Source organism: Parus major, chromosome 3, assembly GCF_001522545.3.
Source record: "Parus major isolate Abel chromosome 3, Parus_major1.1, whole genome shotgun sequence".
Taxonomy (NCBI): Eukaryota; Metazoa; Chordata; class Aves; order Passeriformes; family Paridae; genus Parus; species Parus major.
The window spans coordinates 11,472,022-11,491,548 of NC_031770.1; the positions used below are offsets into that span (position 1 = coordinate 11,472,022).

Here is a 19,527-nt window from a genome sequence, read left to right on the forward strand (position 1 = left end):
TAACTGCGCTCCCCGCTGGGCTGGGCTGGGCACCCTTTGCTCTCCACAGCGGGGGAGATACCAGGGCTGGCTTAGCACGGGAGTCAGAGCTCTCCACCTCCTTGCAAAGCAGGTTTTGGGAAGGGAAGCCACAGAAATCTGGGAGCACTTTCTGGCTCATCTCTGCTGTGAGCTGCATGCTCCAGAGGAGCTGTTTGCAGAGCAGTTGCTTTCGTTTGGCTCTTCCAGTGGGAGCCTCTGATGGGTGTGAGAGCAAAGCTCAGTGCTGTTCCTTGTAGCTGCAAATGCTTGAGACATAATATTTGCCAGGGAAATGGGATGACCTGCAGGCTGTAGCTAGCACCAGAGTATAGGAGAGCCAAGTGTCACTGCTTTGTCATTTCCTTTTCTAGGGAATTCCTGGGAAAATCTGAACATGAGCATCATCACTGAAGACTGTCTGCTTGTCAGCACAGAGATTTTCATTTCCTTCCTCTCTCTCCTTTTCCTCCCTGCTCCCTGTGGGTCAGTCTGCCGTTCTTCCATCCCTGGCACTAGAGCAGGTCAGGGATTCCCATTCCAGCCCTGATGTGTACCCTTGGCAACTCCAGCTTCTGGCATCAGCATCTGTGACAGCAGAAGGAAGAAGCTGTTGGCTCCTTTTTGGACTTGGACGGAGGGGTGGTAACAGCCCAGAAGCCAGTACCAAACGGTGAAAAATGTAAGCGCAGCATAGCCTCGCCCATCCCTCATGGTACTGCTGAGGACAGATGTTCCTAGGACTCTGTGTCATGACCAAGGATATTTCTTTCACTTTTAAACACTGCTGCTGTTTTTGGATCATGTAGAGATACATTTGTAGACAAATGGCTTTTGCCATGTCTCCTTACTGCAGTTGTCTTGCTTGAGTTTGAGGTGTTCTTTCTAGAAAATACATGTTTTGCCTTTCCTTTTCAATCAGTGGATGTAATTACAAATACATGGAGGATCCAGGTAGTGAGAGGTATTTTTATTCAGCTCTTTACTCACAATGTGCTGCAAGTGTTGGGGTAATTGCACACATTGGAAATAAAATGAAAGATTTTTTTTTTTGTTCTTCCTTTTGAAACATCTCTTTAGTGGGAAAGGCTAGTGCCCTTTTATCTTTCCTGTACTTTTTTCCTTCTGAACAACATTTTTTGCTCCCATTCCTGCTATCCTCTGTGGACCTCCTCCCCTTCACAAGTACTTCCTATTAGGATTGGAATGACACATGTATATAAACTGCAGATTTGGGTGTTTAAGCCAGAAAGTGTGAGATTACTTTTTTGCTTGATCTCCTCTTCTGGCTGCTGGAATGGATGTCTTCCATTACCCCTGCACACACCCAGACAGCCATGTGCTGCTTTTTGGTGAGAAGGGCAAGGGTTTTCTTTCCTTAACTACTTTTAACTCCTTGGGTCAGGTTTTCCTGTTCCTGGTAGCCGTATTGTTCCAGTTTTTGATGCAAAAATGTGACCTGGGGTGTCACTCCCCATCTCTTCCCCCTGCCTTTTATGCACTTCCAGTAGCACATCTTAGCCCCTCTGACAACCATTGTCCAGGAGGAAGTGGAAATGGGCCCTTCCCACAGAGAGAGGTTCTGGGGATGTCCTTTCCCTGCATGGGGCTAGAAGCAGGGCTGGTTTATGCTCTGCATTGAAAGAGGAGTCAGTCACACACTGCCTCACTGGGGTCCTGCCCCATGCCAGTCCATATAGACAGTACCAGGTGCTGTAGGTTTAGTCACCAGTGCTCAAAGGGAATTGTGCTGCCCCAACTGGTCAGGGGTCTACAGCATAGTAGTAATCTGCTCAGCATGCATCAGAGTTATATCTGAAGGCTCATACTAGTTGCAAAAGAGACAGTAGCTTGTTGTTTTACCAAGATTCTTCTGCCATTAGTGCGGTTGTCCCTCAGGTTTCTGACCTGATACTCATAAAGTAGCTGTGCCACTTCAGTACAAGTGCATCAACCATAATTTATCGCACTGACAGACAAGAAATGCTTACCTGGCTCTGGAGAGTAACACACACATTCCAGTTAATGCTGCTGCTGGCAGCTGGCTTGGGGCAAAGTGCAGCCTGAGCTGGGGCCTGGCTGCTGCCTTCTTCCTGGTGGGACAGAGCTGGGTGTCCAGCACAAGAACTGCTGCTGTTGCTGGTCCCACCACCATTCCTGTTAGCAGGCCAGTGCTACGCTTGGAAATTTAAACTGAAATGTTTATCTAAAAGTGGTGTAGTTTTAATAAAGGCATTGACTGCTGATCACTTTAGCTTTACCAGTCTTACCTGGCAGTTTTTGTGACATTTTCCCCACATTGAGCAGGTCAGCTGGGTGTGGGGCAGGGCTGCAGTAGGGTTATGTGTGGGAGGTGAGCTTGCAGCTGGGACTGGGCAAATCTTTGTGGCTGCTGCCAACTCTAGGGGAGTGACTTTCCTGGAGCAGAGGGTCTGTGCCTGTAGTACAGCTGCAGCTGAGGCTCTGCTTTTCCCCTGGGAATGGGGGAGATGGGAATTGCCTGTGTGATTTCTAGTTCAGGAGCCCTGTGTGCCATTTGCAGGGCAAACCCAACACTAACCCCCACCCCAGTGTGTACAGTCAGCCTGTCATGGGTATGTTGCCTCCCCATGGTGGTGCCAACACCATGCCAGCTGCAAGGGACTACAAACCACAAAGCCACAGCTGGGGAAGGACAGCAGTGATTCAGGCATTGTGACCTGAACTTGTTGCAACCTGAACTCAGAGGCATGGAGTAGTCACAAGTCAAACCAGCAGGTGTTCAGGTTGTTTTAATGAGTTGGTGTCAAACAGGGCAGTACTGGTGCACTACACAGCACTATGGGTGTTAAACTGTGACCCCAGCACTGGGAGGGACATGTGGAGCAGTATGACTCTGCTACAGAGGAGTACCAGGGATGTGATCCACTGTTCACCCCTGGAGCAGCACACAGCTGTACCTGCAGAGCCAAGAGCCAGCAGGCTCAGCCACCCATCTGGCAGTGGCAGGTACAGCCCTCCCTATGCAGACACGGAGGCTAAAATCCCTGGAGTAGCTTGGTTATTGGGCTTTTAGTTAGGAAAAAGGTGTGGTAGGAGGCTACAGTAAGCTCTGTGGCAAGAAGTGGCTGATCTCAGGCTCTCTTGCTTGTGGCACAGTGTTTGACATTGGTGCCTGCCCTAGGGCCAGCTGCTTTCACTGCCAGCCCCCCCTTTAGGTGATACTGGGGCAGGGGATGGGCAGGGATTGGCCTCTCCCAGCTTTGGGCCTGGCAGACCCCTGGAGAAGACACACTCTGTGTTGGTTAATCCTACTTGTGGGGCAGGGTCAAGGAGGCCAGGCCCTTGCACACAGCAGGGAGGGGAGGGTTTACTTGGAAAGCCCTTGTTAAGCACGGAGCAAGCCGTGGAAGACTTATCCATGGTCATCTCACTAAAAGCACTATGCAGCACATGCAGGCTAAGTAGGTGCAAACACAAGGTCCTTGCTCTTGTCCCCCAGCTCTTGTTCCTCATTCAGGGCTCCTCCTCAGAGCATCCTTCTATACCCTCTGAGGGAAAGGCCTTGGTTCTGTAGAGCTGAGCCCATCTGACTGGTGGTGAAATGCAGGTGAGGCCTCCTGCAATGGGAGCATATCCCTCCTTCCTTCCCTTGGTGCTTGCATCAGTTTCGGGGGAGGTTGGGTGGGGGGATTGCTGTGGCAGAAGGCTCCACCCCCCAGATCTCACGAGCATACTCTGTGATGGTTCTGTCACTGGAGAACTTGCCCGAGCACGCAATGTTCCTGATGACTTTCCTTGTCCATTCACGGGGATCCTAAGAAGAGGAGAGGCAATGTCAGTACCCAGTTGCTCACTCACTTCCATCCTGGCTTGCAGCCTTGTAGGGCACTGGCTGGTTTAAAACACTACAGTGTGGGGTTGCTACAGCAGCCAAACCTGCCTCACCGTGCCCCAGGGCACACACATGCTGCAGTATCCATAAGGGCTCCACTGGAGCACACTCATCCCAGCTACCCCCAGCCTTCCCACTGCACTGCCATGGACAAAGATCCCAGCCTTCCCACTCAGCAATGGGCCTGTCTTACCATGAACAGCTGGTCCACTTGCCCTTGGCACTTAATGTAGGCCTCATAGTCTGCAAACACCTTAAACCTGAAACCCAAAGCAGAATCTGTCTGGAGTTTGCCTTCTGGGCAGGACAGACATCTTCCCATGAGCAGGCAGGGCTCCCCGCTGCACAGGAATGCTTCCCAGGACTCACCTGTCATGGTACATGAGCATGTTCACAACATCCTTGAAGCAGCCGGGGTCTCGAGGGGAAAAGAAGCCGCTGCTGATCTGGTCGATGGCCTGGCGCAGCTCGGGCAGGCTCTCGTAGTACTCCCGGGCGTTGTACCTGTGCCCAGCACAGACAGGCTCTAGGCACTGCTGCTCTTCCAGGGGCCCTTGTGTCTGGGGCAGGGAGGGCAGGCAAGGATGTGGTACAGCTCCTGAGTGAGGGGACTTGCTCCCAGGGCTGTGTCCACCAGAGCACCCTGCTCACGGCTCCAACCAGCAGCTGTGTCTGATACACTTTGTGCCATGTCCCACTCACAGCCACTGTGCTCTGGGTGAACTGAATCCTTGCAGCCCAAGGCAAAGACTGCCTCTAGCCCCTTGCTTTTTCCTGCTCCAGAGCTGCCCAGAGAGGAAGATGCCCCTCCCAGAGAATGTGGCTCTCCCCACCAGAGCTGAGCTCTGCATCCCCATCTGACAAGCCCTGGTGTGCACCAACCCTTTCCGATCCAGGGCCTCCACGTCCTCCACTCGCATGCCAAATATGAAGAGATTTTCTTCGCCTGCCTCCTCAGCCATCTCCACATTGGCTCCGTCCATGGTACCAATGGTGAGGGCTCCATTCACCATGAACTTCATGTTGCCAGTACCTGAGGCCTCCGTGCCAGCTGTGGAGATCTGCTGGGAGAGATCCGCTGCTGGGATCACTGCCAGGTGCAAGAGAGGTAGGAGTTAATCCTTGGCACATTGCAGCTCCCCACAACCAGGACTGGCATTTACCAATGGCCCTTCTAACCTCGCCCTCAGCCCAAACAGCACAACTCTGGAGCCAGGCTCAGCTTTGCCATGACCCCATGCACCTGATGCCAGACCTGCATGAAGCCCTGTGTGAAGCCTTCAGGCTCTTGCTAGGGGACAGGCAGCCTCTCAGGCCAGCCCGTTCCTGGGCTTGGCTAGCACATGCCCAAATTCTGACACATGCTTACAAAAGACCAGACATACCCTTCTCAGCCAGGGATACCCGGTAGTTCTCCAGGAAGATGACCTTGAGCTTGTCCCCCACATAGGGGTCGTTGTTGATGACCTCACCAATGGATGTGATGAGTTTGATGATCATCTTGGCCATGTGGTAGCCAGGGGCTGCCTGAAGAAGAGCAGCCCAGAAATGGGGAAAGCTTTTAAGGAAGGGAGAGCATGAGAGATGCCAGTGTGGGGTCCTCACTGCAGGGCGTCTGAGCCTCACCTCTGCTGTTCACATGGAATCACAGCATGGTTTGGGTTGGAAAGGACCTTTATAAGACATTTAGTCCAACCCCCCTGCAATAAGCAGGCACATCCAACTAGACCAGGTTGTTGAGAGCTCCATCCAGCCTATCTTGAATGTTTCCAGAGATGGAACACGTATCACCTTGGGGCAACCTGTTCCAGTGGGTCATCACACTGATAGAAAAGAATTCCCACCTTAGATCTAATCTAAATTAACCCTTCTTCAATTTAAAACCCCTATCCCTAATCCTATCACAACAGATCCTGCTAAAACATTTATCCCCATCTTTCTTAAAAGGCCCACTTCAAGTACTGAAAGACTACAATAAAGTCTCCCCAGACCCTGAACAATCCTAATTCTCCCAGCCATGAATTAGGAAAAACACCATGTTGGGAGGAAAGGTCCTTAACCATGGGGTAATAGTGATGGAGCCTTGCTCAGTCCAGTTAGTCCATGGAGCTGTTTCCTACTGCTGACTAATCTACAGCAGGCCCAGCAAAGCCATGGAAAGGGGACAGGACCTTCCCCACCCACCCCCTGAGCCACACATGCACCGAGTCTGGAATGCAGGTTACCTTTCCTCCGATCATAATGGTCCTGGGCACAAAGGATTTGGATGGATTACATCTGATGCCTGAAAGAGCAGGGATCTTTCTTCAAAATTTTTTCAAATTTGAAAGGTCAAATTTGATCTTAAAAAAACCCCAAAAATTCTAATCTTCAGAACTGAAGATAAACTGGGCAGAGTTTACTGCCTGGATCAGAGATGGGCTGGGATCTCAACCCATGTCACAAGGACCCATCATCCTTGCAGGACCCTGAAGCCAAACGAGACATGTGGTGGGCAAAAAATGGCCACAGAATCCTTGCAGATTCAGATCCTTAGAGAACTACTCAAGCCAGAACAATGCAGAGCTCCAATGACTTGCCTCCCTTTGGGAATGAGCAGGGGCTTCAAATACACAGTGGGAAATGGGGTCTTAACTTGCACCAGGTCGGTCTTGACACCTGCAGAACAGGTGTGGAGGTTACCTGGGCTGGAGCTTTGGGCTGTGAGCTTTTCCCCAGAGCTCTGTATCACCCTCCAGACACTCTGAATTCCCTCCTGGAGAGAAGTCCTGGCAGTGAGAGGCTGGGGGACTTACGGTTGTAGAGGGTGATGGCGTGCAGGCAGTTCAGCAGTTGCCGCTTATACTCATGGATTCGCTTCACCTGGACATCAAACATGGACATAGGGTTGATCTTCACCTTGTACTGCTCCTCCAAGTAGGTTGCAAACTTCAGCTTGTTCTCCTGGCAGAAAAATACAGGCATGAGTTCCCAGGACTTGCATCAGAAGTGAGCATTGGCTGCTGGGATGTTCCTGGCAGCATGGTGCTGTTAGCCCTCTTCCCCTGGGCCACCTCCAGTGCACGTTACCTGCTTGACTTTTGCCACATCCCTGATAAAAGTCTCATTATCAATGAATTCCAGTAGCTTCTTCAGCTGGCTCAGATCTGTGATAAAGCTCTCGCCAATTTTCTAAAACAACAAACCAGGAATGTCATGAGACACTTCACCCAGTCCACAACTGCCCTTCCCCAGCAGAGGTGCCACTGTCCCACCGGGAACTGGAATAGGCAGTGTGGCCCGGAAAAGGGCTACAGTTTCTCATGGTTACTTCTCTGTGTCACAAAGAAGCCAAATGGAAACAGGGCACTAGTAAAAATTTGGACAAGTCCCCCTTTCTCAAGGAGTTTTAGCAGAAAGAGGGAAGGTGTGTGCACATATGCCACGGCCTCTTGCCAGCTGGAGAAACTGATGGGCAGGACATGAAAATACATTTAATTGCAGGATGATATTCAGCCATGGCATGTTGCAGTGTGATGTAAAAACCTGTCCTAAAGGGCCTGGGAAACAGTAGGGACAGAACTGGGGCTGGGCCTCCACAGGAGCTCTTTGTGCTTATGAAGCTGCACACTTGTGCAGACACCCTGTGGTTGGTTGTCTCTGTGTGCAGTCCCCACGAGGGCAGGGATCAGATGCAGATTTCTGCCTGGGGGCTAACCAGACCACAAGAAGAGGTGACCAAAGGGATCATGCTCAGCCCCTCACCTCACATGCTCACCACTCACCTCAGCAATAATGTCAGCCAGTCCTGGGTTGCACAGCAGGAGCCAGCGCCTCGGCGTGATGCCATTGGTCTTGTTCTGAAACTTTTCTGGCTCCAGCTCATAGAAATCCTTGAACCTGAAACACCAGGGAGCTCTGAGCCACACACCACCACCCAGAGGTACAGCTGGGCTGCCCCAGTGTGTGCTCCTGACTCAGGATTGACTCTGTCACTCTCCCTGTAACAGCTGTGAACTCTTTGCTGCCTCTTACCCCCTCCCTCAGCAGTATTGCCGAGAGTTTCACCAGCTCCAAAGGGAGAGAGTCTCCCCAGCAAGGCAACCAAAGCAGACCTGGACACCCAGCTCACCCCTTCCCAGCTGGCAGGCAAAGCCCAGTGGGCAGAGAGGGTGCCTGGCTATGTCCCAACTCACACTGAGTTCTTTACGATGTCGGAGTGGATGCGGGCCACGCCATTGACGGCGTGGGAGCCAATGACGCAGAGATGAGCCATGTTGATCCGCTTGCAGTCTCCCTCCTCGATCACCGACATCCTCCGCAGACGGTCGATGTCCCCTGGGTACAGAGCTGCCACACGCTGCAGGCAGGGAGAGGGACAAGAGTGACACAGCCACAGGACCTAGGAGCATTCCCATCCTAAAGGTGGTGACACCAAGACCCCCAGGGTTCCCACGGCCTGGGACCAGTCCCTTACATCGAGGTGCATTTGGTTAAGGGCATAAATGATCTCCAGGTGGCGTGGCAGCAGCTTCTCAAACATGGAGACCGGCCAGCGCTCCAGGGCTTCAGGCAGCACGGTGTGGTTGGTGTAGGCACAGGTCCTTTTTGTGATCTCCCAGGCCTGATTACAAACAGCAGGTTAATGCACATGCACCCAGGCCAGGAGGGAAAAGGAAATCCCACAGGTTCTTCCCCTGCAAGGTTCAGCATGGTCCTCCCAACTCTGCTCACCTTGTCCCAGTCCACTTTCTCCACATCCACCAGGATCCGCATGAGCTCTGGTATGGACAGGGCAGGGTGGGTGTCATTTAGCTGAATGGCCACCTGCAAGACAGACTTGCTGGTCTCAGTTCTGGCAGTGACAGGGCTGTGACAGTGCCCTGCACGCTCAGGGGTTGGGGTAAGGGTCAGCCCCAAGGCTCTTCTCATGACTCACAACCCAGAAACAGACAGACTTCTCATCAATGGAGCTATTCAAACTTTTCAAGTTTTGCTCCGAATTACAATTTTTTCCCTGGGAAAATAGGCCTGGAGATCATCTCTTTTACAACCCAAACTGACAGGGTAATTGTATAAATGCCCCCATTTAGTCCTGAGCATTCTGCTCTCCCTCATGAGAGGCAAGTCTGGCTGAAATTTCCCCGGTGCCAGAAACTCACCTTGTCTGGGAAGGTTTCAAAGCACGTTCTCACAGGGTCTCGGCAGCCGAATTTGGAGGACTTGAAGCGGCGAATGATGTCCTGGAGGGTGGCAGCCACCACAAAGTACTCCTGCTTCAGCCGCAGCTCCTTGCCTTCAAAGAACTGAGTGGGGACACCACATCCATCAGAGCTGCAGCTGCCATCCCCACCTGGCAGCCAAAGCCCTGGAGATGCTCCTCTGCACCCCGAGGGGCTTCCCAACACCCTTCAGACATTTGGCTCCTCACCAGGGCAAATGTGGATGTTTCTCATATGTCTCTGATGTGGACAACAGCTGCAGGGACTCACAAGGGGCTTGGCATCCCAAACAGCTGCTTCCAGAGAGAGCAACAGAGCCTGCCCCATCCGTGCTCCTCCTACAGAGCCAGCACAGCTCCCTCCCTTGCAGCAAAGTCCTTTTCAGGGTTTCTGGACAAAGGATTTTGGGCTTTCTGCAATAGCCAGAAGTGCCTCTGGACATACCAGCTGCCTCCTACACACTGTGCTTTGTGCTGGTCTGTTTTAAAACACCAGCAGGTTTGACAGGGTGTGGGGTAAAGTGCAGGATATTTGCTTTTCCAGCACAGATGCCAATCCATGACTAGATAAGAGGGCTCTTCCCTTTTGGACCCAGAGCCCAGTGAGTGCTTGGCCTGGGACAGCCCTTGCAGTGAGAAATCCCTTGAACTAGGGATGGAGATGAGTCCCCACCGTGTAAACTGGCAACTGCCTTGAAGCTGAAGGAGTAATGTCTTTCCCTCCCTGCAGCACGGAACAGAGCAGCTACATCATATAGGCCAGACTCTTAGCTGCCAATCAGTCAGGAAAGACCCTCTGGAGCCAGCAGAGCCACACATGTTCACTGGGAATTATAGGGACAATCTACTGTATTAAAGCAGAGCAACAAGCATCAGATGGCCATGACCTTCCAGAGTTTGCAAACAAGGAGATACAACTGCAGGAAGGGTAATTCTGAGCAAATGGGAAGAAAGGCAAGCAAGTCACTCACGTTATCATTTGGGTACAGAACTCTGGATATGTTTTCTGCCAGGTTTCTGTCCAACACTGCCTCGATGTAGTCACCCATATTGACTGCAGGGAGAGAAATAACACACAGCACTGCAGCAGCTGAAGAGATTCAGTCAGGTCCCTGACACCATACTCTTCCCTCTTCTCTTGCAGAGGGATTTTGTAACAGGAATATTCAGACCCCTATTAATGGAACAGAATGGGAATGTACATGTATGAAAGGTACTAGAGTGGCAAGAGGAGATGGGTGGGTGTCCTGGTGTATGAGGGCTCTGGAAGCAGTTGGGGAGTAGTGTGATCCATGGATTTGCACACAGTGCTGTGTTTTGGAGATAGCTATGAGATAAATACAAAGCAGGCCAGATGTGAAGTGCTGTGCCGGGTGCCATGCACAAAGGGACTGGCCAGAGGAGAGGCAGTGGAAGGACAGCACTTACACTCCTGGAGGTTGAAGTCATTTGGTGCCTTGGCAGACCAGAGTCTCATGGTGTTCACAGTGTTGTTCTTGTATCCAGGCACTGGGGTGTCGTAAGGCATGGCAAGGACAACCTGGAAAGGACAATATTCCCCCCTGGTCACAGCACAGCTCAGAGAATGTGGGACAGTGGCTGAAACCTCTGCAGGAAGAATCCAGAGGATAAAGACAAGTCCTGGCTGTGGAAGGACTCTCACCTCACTAAAATACACCTGCTGAGCCTCACTGATTTCCCTGCTGTCATGGGCACTTCCACCACCTACTGGGAAAGCATTCATAGGGAACCAGAGCTGTCTGGAGCTTTACTGACCAACTGGAGTTACAGCCCCATCAAACAAATTCAAGAGAGAGTTGTAAGAAACCTGCTGACTCTCCTGTACCAACTGGGGTTGCTCTCAGAGCACTGAAAGCACCCTCAGCTGCCCACCGTGATTCTGTCTGTGCTGGGGTAGAGCCAGGGCAGCTTGGACTTTTGTGTTCCAATCTGGGATTAACTCCACAGCCTGAATCCTGCCCATTAACCTTCTGCAACCTGCCAGGACCAAACCCTACAACTGCAGCACCATTTCCAGAGCCATCCACCCAATAGTCAGGGTTTGTTGAACCTGCCTGGATAACTCTACTGAGATCTCCTGCACCTGAACTGAACATGAGTGTGAAACTCTTTGTGCAGTTTGCAGATGATGCTTAGGCCTCAGGAGGCTACACACATGGCTAAGTGAGTAACCCTGGAGCTCCCAGCTCACACAGCAGGGAAAACCTGGGCAGATCAGTGTGTTGGTCCTGAACAGCCCCTTTGTGCTGGCATCAGCAACACCTACCCTCTGGGGAGAATCAGCAAAAGCTCAGGCTTTCCAAGCTGTTGTTACCAGTTCCGAACATGGAAGCAGGCAGGGAGCCTGCCCAGGGACCGGGGCACACATCACATGAACTCAGCCATGCTATATTTGGAGACTGCATCTTTGGCTTTTTCCAACCTTTCCAACTTGTTCCCTAAGCAGCCCTATCTGAAAACTCACCTCCTTGTAGGAAGCAGTGTTTGGGATCCCTGAAACCCCAGACTACCAGCAGGATCAGAAGAAAGGCATGCTGAAATGCAATGGTACTTGGTGCCCAAATGGATGCCTGCTGCACCTGGGGGCCACAGACCTCTGGCACAGCTCCTCCAAAATGTTCCCTGTGCTGGGGCTGTGGTGTTGAACCCCTGCACTGTCATCTGGCAATGGCCTAGGTCACTGCATGGCCTCTGACAACCAGAAATAAAATGGTTTATTTCTCCTCTGAGCAGGCCCAGGTGACTCTGTAACTGAGCTTCAGCTCTTGGAGCTGAAGAGAATGGCTGGGGTCTGTGACTGTGAGCTCCTCGGATTAACTGAGCTGGTCCATCAGGCTGAGGGACCACTGAACTTTATGGGAACAAGGTTAGGTCATCTGCCTGAATCACAGAGAAATTAATTGTCCTTCCTTCCTCTACCCTGAGCAGTGCTTACAGAGGAGAGGCTGAAGCATCTTCAATCCTTTTAATAACCCTGTGCCTAATTATATCCCTAATTGTTAGCAGCAAGATGGGAATGCACCTATGATGCAGTAGCCTGAACAAGCACGAGCTCCTGAAGTACAGAATTACCTCCTCAACTGTGGGAGAGGCTGAAAGGGTGTTTGTGCACCATGATGCCACAAAACAAGGCCTCCAGGCAGACTGGAAACGGGAATCCATGTCTCCAGCCTTCCCTGGCAGCACTCTGCCCATTGAGCTGCTCTGAGAAAGAGGAACTTGCTCTCATGACAAGAATTAAACACCCACAGGATTGCTCCATGCCCCTGCACAGCAGCAACATCAGAACCACCTGAAAATCTACAGGGTGTGAGTGAGCAATGGCCAGGAGCAACGTGGAAGGAGCCTACAATTCTCCTCTAACATAAATCCATGCAAGACTGGGGCTTTGCCCTGGAGATCAATAGATGCCTCTTTCTTCTCAAATCCTGCTGCAACAATTCAACAGAAGCTTTTACCTCCTCAAACCCCATAGGCTATGAAGTCACCTTTGTAACTGCAAGGGTAGCAGATACAGTTTGGCCAGTTGGGGGGAGAAGCAAAGCCTGAAGACCTCAGGCAGCCCAGGGTTACCCTGCCTGGCCTTCTCCAGCCCAGCAGGGAGACAGATGGTGGTACCTGGGTGTCGACCCACTTCACCCCCTCGGGAGTGTGCTCCACACGGCCGTAGAAGTGCACTGGGAGCATGTACTCGGGACGGGCCTTCTCCCAGGGATTGCCGTAGCGCAGCCAGTCATCCGCCTCCTCCACCTGCAAGAGAACACGGCCTTCAAGGAGTGGCTCATGGCTCCAAGTGAAGGCTGAACAAGGCTCTTTGAAGGGAGATTGATCTGAAAGCAAAGCTCCAGCAAGCTGGCTTTAAAAATGGATATGCAGAGGCCTCTAGAGGATAGCTGGGCTTTCCAAAACTTGGATGACTGCATCCCAGCCGGCATAAACAAATCAGCCTCTACAAACCTTTGTTACGGTTTAAACCATCCAAACTGCACAGACCACTGCACTTGGTTTGTCTCCAGTCCTTTACATCCAGTTTGACTGTGGATTGTGGAATATGTGGGATATGGCACCCAGTGGTGCTGTTCCTGGCCACAAGCAACACCCTGTAAGCCAGGTCTTGTTAACTGCTCTGCCTTCTGCCAGAAAGGGTTTCTCCTCTCAGCTCACAACTGTGGCAATAAGAGCAAAGTGAATCCATCAGAGCCACCCAGGCTAGTGTTATCCAGAGATGCTTTGTGCCTCCATGAATTTCTCTGCTGTGGGGGGGAGGGACTTAAAGGAAGGGGGAGATAGTGGGACAAGGAGGGGCAAGGCAGGGGGGAGTGTCAGAGCCCAGCATGCCACCACCTCTGTTCTTTATTAAGAAACATGAAGTCAAATGCAGGGGAAGAGTTCCCCTCCCTGTTTTCACCATTTATGGGGCCTAGCATTGCAGCTCCTTTGTGGAGAAGCAGGAAAAAACAACCTTCAAACCTCTCATTGTCCCTGACTTACACAGTGGTGTTTAAAGGAAAAAAAGATACTTCATATTCTGAAGCAAGGTAAGTCTCGTAATGAAAACCATTTCTAGGCACACAGTAAGGAAAACTGCTAGCTGGGGCACTTTTTTAGCCTATTTTCACTGAAAAATAGTATGGTCACTAATGCTACAGGAAAATCCCTGTTTAAGTCCTGTCTGCCATTGCCCAGGGAAACCATAGGAGCAGCAATCACCCCAGGCACTTTCCTACATTCCATCATGATCAAACACATCCTCTGCCAGACACCTTTCTGAGGTATTTAGGCACATCACCATCCTTAGTCTGACTGCTTTGCTGACTCACTGCCAAGCTGGATGAGACTTTGGGGCTGTTGCAGCTGCACTGTGGAGATGCAGGCAGGCAGACCTCTGGTCTCAGCCATGCCCTGTGGCTCAACTCTCACATCATCTTGCTGAGTGACAGACTCAAATGCCCAGTTTAGGAGTAGCTCAAGGCACTGCAGTGCCTTTTACGTCCAGGCCTTGCCCATAGCATGAAACAGAGGAAGAAAAAAGGACCTGAGTTTCCCAAGTACCTGCCAGCCATCGACAATCTTCTGGTTGAAGATCCCAAACTCATAGCGGATGCCATAACCATAAGCTGCCAGCCCCAGTGTGGCCATGGAGTCCAGGAAACAGGCTGCAAGGATCAAGGAAACTCTATGCAAGTCCTGCTGAGCAACCACAAACCCCCAAAAATTGTTGGTGATGAGGACAGGTCACCAAAACCCCAAATCCAGCTTTGTTGCAGTGAGAGCTCTTCTAAACTGGCCTTGCTCTAAGCCTGTCTGCCCAGTGAAGCAGGGCTTCTGACCCCGACCTGCTCCACCACCAGCTACTTAACTATTATTGCTTTCAAAGGAAACCCTTCCAGCCCTCAATCCTGGCATTTCTGGTAAAGATCAGCCCCAGCGTTTACGCTGTGCCGGGGAGCTCTCATCTCCAGCTGTCCCACGGGACAGGCAGACTAAAATAGCAGCCAACAATCTGCCTGTGTGAGAGCTGTTGAGTGCCTCTGAGAAGTGAGAGATTTCACGGGGAGGTGAGGAGAAAGGCTCCAGACAGCCTCTTCCAGCCGCAGCCCTGCCTGCTGCACTGGGGAACACACACCTACAGCTCTCACTGGGGAGGGGATGTTTCTGGCCAACCAGGAGCAGGCAGGAGGGTCCCATACTGCTCAAGCTATGGGGCAGATGCCAGTGGTGAGGGTGTGACAGCCACACCACCCTCAGTCCCCATGCACTCTCCATGAGAAGGAAACTTTCCTCCCCCTGTATTACCTGCCAGGCGGCCCAGGCCTCCATTTCCCAGTCCAGCATCTTCTTCAATTTCTTCCAGCTCCTCCAAGTCCAAACCCAGCTATTGGGAAAGAACCACAGCAGAATATGTCACCAAACAAACCCCATGTCCTGAGCTGCTCTCCAAGGAGGACAAACACATCCCAAAACCACCCACACTGAGGGAAGTTAAATCCACAAGGTCTCTGCATCCCTCCCCACAAAGCATCTCACCAGCCCCTAGTCCTTGGGCAGCCCAATTGATTGGAAAACAATTTAGCCCATCACCAGATGTCACTTTCCCATAAAGAAGGTTTCCTTAGAGACTTCAGACAAAACACTCATGCCCTGGCATCCCCTCAGGTCAGGATGCCTTTGACCAAGCTTGACACTGGAGACAGTATGGGAGGAATGGTCAAGTCAGTGTGCAAGGAACCCCTGAGTCCTGCCTGGGAAGGGGAGGTCATCCCTCTGCCCATGCCCATCGGGTCCTTGAGGAAGGGCACAGCCAGGCTGGCAGCAGTGACTGCAGCATTCACCATCACTCTCTGTGCTTCCCACATCCTGCCCAGCCTGCCACCGAGCTCCTTGGCTGCAGTCCGTGGCTGGAAGTGGTTGCCTGCATCTCTTGAGCCATTAATTCTATGGCCTGGGGGCCCCTGCCAAATGAGGCTAAGGCTGCCAGCAGCAAGGACTCTCAAAGAGTCCAGAGGTGCAGACTCTCAGGGGGCAGCAGTAGCTTGCCCTGGTGCCAGGGGGGAACAGTCAAGCCAATACCACAGCTGCTCCCTAAACTGTTTTCCCAGCACTTCAGTGGTCTGCAGCCACAAGGTGGGAAAGCCTCATGCACAGAGTGATGGGGACACAAAAACTGAGACAAATTCTCTCAATGACAAAGCCATGCTCTGAAGCAACCTGGCCACTGATGAGCTCCGCATGCTGGAGGCTACAGCAAGGAAAGCCTTGGCATGTCGGGCCAAATCTGCACTTGGAAAGTGTCTTGTAAAGGAACTTGGAGGATGCTCCCTGAAAAAAAAACAGCCTACCCTCTGAGGCACAATACCTCAGAGAGGAAACAGGTGCCTCCCTGGAAATCCCTTCCGATCTCTTGGCAAGCAAAGTGCTTGCCAGGATGTTTCCTGGCAAGTTGTTGCAGCAACTGCAGTACCTCCTTTAGAGATACAGTGATGTGCCCAACCTCTGCTAGTAAGTGTAACATGGATCAATCTGATGGGGCAGAGGGAGAGGAGAGGGGAAGCTGGGAGAAATAAAGCCTTTGTGTGAGAAAGCTGAAAACCTCACTTTCTGTCAAAAGAGGTCACAGTGCTGTTGCAGAGGTGTCTGTAAATAACCATATAAGTAAGTAACAGTGGCCTCACTTTAGTGATTACCTTGGAGATACCCAGCAGTGTTTTCTTCCCATCATCTGAGGACATTTTATTTCAAGCAAATTATTTCCCCTCCTTTCTCCCTTCCCACCAATTAACTTCTATCTGGCAGCGCTGCTGCTGTGCCTTCTGTACCTCAATGTATGAACAATGTAATTTGGTGTTTTGCTGCTCTGGTCCAGTCTCTCCCATTACACTACATCTACTGTGATAAAACATCACCTCTCCTACTAATGGAAACCTCTTTGCAGCCTGTGACTCTCATGTCATTTAGGATACTGGGTGTTGTTTTCAGTATACACTTCTGGGTTCTCCCATTTGCTAGAGGAAAATGGTGGTTTGGAAAAAATGTACTCCAACTCCAAGGAACCGCAATGTCCCCCCATTGTCTTCTCTAGGGAATGAAAAACACTAAGAAAGACCCAAGCTTCATTTTATATAGTCCAAATAACACAGCCTTCTCAGATGAAGCCCTGAGAAATAAAGATACTCAGCCATCTGTGTGAAAAAGTTTAGCCTCAGGGGGACCCTGGTACCCCCAAGACTTTACCTGGTAAATGGCTTCGTCACAAGCATTCTGCAGGCCCAGGTTCACCATGGTGTTCTGCAGAGTGCGACCCATGTAGAACTCCAGGGACAGGTAGTAAATGCGCTGGAGAGGCAAAGCGAGACACTTACACACAGCACAACACTTTGCTTTCACCAAAGCTGCTTAAAATCAATAGCAGACCCAAGCATTTTCCAGAGGAGGGATGTCTTCCCAGACTGGCTTTTGGCGCCTGCTCCTGAACACCACGCACCAGAGCTGTTTGTCAGAAGAATTTCATGCGGGACGCCGGCCAAGTCTCCACCACACATCTCCCCGCCAACAGCCTTCTATAGAAAAATCTCGCTGCCTGTTAAGTGTTTCCCTAATTAACTCAGGGCAAGTATTATCTAGGATGCTGAATGACATATTTATACACTGTCAGGCTCAGCTGAGGTGATGTTTACGCTGGGCTTTTAAAGTTTTCCCATGCTAGGCTGAAGCTGATCCAGTCTCCCAAAAGCCAGAGCAAGCCCCCTGCCCCATGCAGGCTGGCTGGGCTGAGGGCCAGCACCTTCCTGAAAGTAATTTTCCAGCACTCCCATCTGATGGGTCCTCCTGCTCACCCCACACCGAGTTTCACTCCCGTTTTGCCCTGTTGAACAAGTAAATTGTCCCATGGGTGGCAGGGTTCCTGGCACAACTGTGCAGTGACCTTCCAAGTTTGAGAGGAGCTCTGTCTGTGCCACTAATACTAACAAAAGCCTGTTTGTGGGATGAGGAGCAGGCTGTGCAAACTTTTGCCCTCAATCATATTCATCACTGTGGGTATTTTTATACATAAACTGGAATTCTTAACAGAACAATAACCTGACTTCAAATTATGCTATCCTTTGAATCCATTTCCACTGTAGTGTGGATCTTTCCCTGCTAAGCAGCAGGATTACCCACTCTGCCACCTTTGCAGGGAGTCTGAAAGGGTCAGTCTATTCCCTGGGGCTCATCAGAAAGACTGTAATCATCGCACACAAATGTTCTGCTCCTTTCAGTCTCCCACAGGGGCACATTTCTAGTGAAAATCTAAGTGCAGAGGACAGGAAGAAGACTCACTCCAGGCCCCTCTGAGCCTTTCTGGGATCTGTGCAATTCCTTCTGTTGGTGCTGCAATACAGATCAAGGTACATTTGTGTGAGTTAGGACAAAAGGGAGAGTCCCAAGCCCCAGGGTAACTCCCAGTGCACGTGCAGCCATTCTGTTGTGAAAGTGCACTTTGTTTCCTGTGTCAAAGCAATATTCATAATCTTGGGAAAAGAGCTGACTCAGGGAGGTGGCTGCCTGCCTGCACCCTGGGGAAGGTATGTGCCTCTCTCATACACACCTGCTCTCTGTGGCTCTCCAGTCAAGCATTGGATTGGGTCTTAATTCAAAAGGATTAAGTCTGAATTACATCTTGCAGCGCCCAACACCTCAAGGATCACTGTCCTGACTTGGCAAGCAGGGAGGAATCCCGGGCTTTGGTGACCTGGGAGAGCAGTCTGGTTTTCACAAGGCAAGAAACTCCTCTCCAGCCTCAAAGCCGAGCTGCCTGCATGTTCTGCAGGAGTGAAGTCAGGACACAACTGTGCTGAGCCATGGAGGTGATGATGCCCTCAGGGGACACCATCGCAGCGGTGTGAGTGCAGGACGTGACTGTGGTGGAGCATGCAGAGGAGCTGGCAGCAGCAAAGACCTGCTCAGAGTGGGACCACAGGGGACATGGCTGTGACAAGGTACAGGGGAACAGTTATCAGAGTGTCTGAGGTGGGGCCATGCTGCAGTCAGGTTCAGTGGAACAGGACTGCAAGGAGTTTGTGGGGACACAGTCAAGGCAAAGTGCAGAAGGGACACGGCTGTGGTGATGTCAGTGGGGACATGGCAAGATGTGTGTGAGGGACACAGCCACGCCGAGGTGTGTACAAGGGACACGGGCATGGTAATGCCCCTGGGGACACAGCAACAGCTGAGTGCGTGTGAGGGATACAGGTGTCATGATGCTCGCAGGGAAGAAATCACGGTGCGATGCATGAGGGGCACTGCCGTGGCAAGGGGCCCCACAGCCAGGTGCATGCAAGGGACGAGGCCCATGGGTCGCACCCACAGTGACACCTGCCAGGTAGACACGGAGACGCCCTTGGTGAAGGCACGGCCGCCCAGCCCCAGCCCCTCGTCCCGCCGGGGCTCACCTTGGGGTCCCGCTCGTAGTAGTGCTGCTGGGTGCGGATCCAGCGGCCCACCAGGTGGTCGCGCACGGTGTGGGCCAGCGCGAAGTAGTAGTCGCGGGGGGTGGCGACGTTGCGGTCCTTGACGAGGGTGAAGTGGAGGTGGCGATTGAAGCTCTTGCGCACCTCGGCCACGTCCCCCAGCCCCGCGATGCCCCGCACGCTGATCTGCTTCCGACGGTCCCCATCGCTCAGCGGCGCCGCCATCCCGCCGCCGCCGCCGCCTCCGCCGCAGCCGGGGCAGGGCCGGGGCCGCCGCGCCTGCGCCTCCTCCGCCCGCCACGAGGCGGGGCCGGCGCCGCTGCCGGGGCGGGCCGAGCGGGAACGGGAGGGCGACTGGAGACTGCCGTGGCGTAGGGGGCTGGTACGGCACCGGGGGACTTGGATGGCAGAGTGACTGATGGCACGAGGGGTCAGGGATGGCATCAGGGCAGTGGTTTCTCATCGCA

General features: G+C 52.1%; 2 protein-coding genes across 2 annotated transcripts in view; one reads left to right on the forward strand and one right to left on the reverse strand.

Annotated features, from left to right (window-relative positions):
* Positions 1-2,278, forward strand: part of ABHD12 (abhydrolase domain containing 12, lysophospholipase) — a 37,713-nt gene extending 35,435 nt beyond the window's left edge. Inside the window, exon 13 of the mRNA XM_015622251.2 lies at positions 393-2,278. Coding sequence (XP_015477737.1) covers positions 393-432 — 40 coding nt within the window. The 3' untranslated portion in view covers positions 433-2,278. The remainder of the gene's footprint in view (positions 1-392) is intronic.
* Positions 2,279-2,763: 485 nt separating this feature from the next.
* Positions 2,764-19,354, reverse strand: LOC107202033 (glycogen phosphorylase, brain form). The gene is made up of 20 exons (XM_015622249.2): positions 19,043-19,354; positions 16,845-16,946; positions 14,910-14,988; positions 14,166-14,269; positions 12,732-12,863; positions 10,521-10,632; positions 10,064-10,146; positions 9,034-9,177; positions 8,606-8,698; positions 8,349-8,495; positions 8,068-8,231; positions 7,657-7,771; positions 6,962-7,063; positions 6,688-6,835; positions 6,118-6,176; positions 5,278-5,419; positions 4,775-4,982; positions 4,262-4,396; positions 4,086-4,152; positions 2,764-3,814 (listed from the first exon to the last, which is right to left on the reverse strand). Exons 1-20 carry the CDS (start codon positions 19,283-19,285, stop codon positions 3,662-3,664), a joined length of 2,532 nt encoding a protein of 843 aa, XP_015477735.1. The 5' UTR covers positions 19,286-19,354; the 3' UTR covers positions 2,764-3,661.
* Positions 19,355-19,527: the final 173 nt, after the last annotated feature.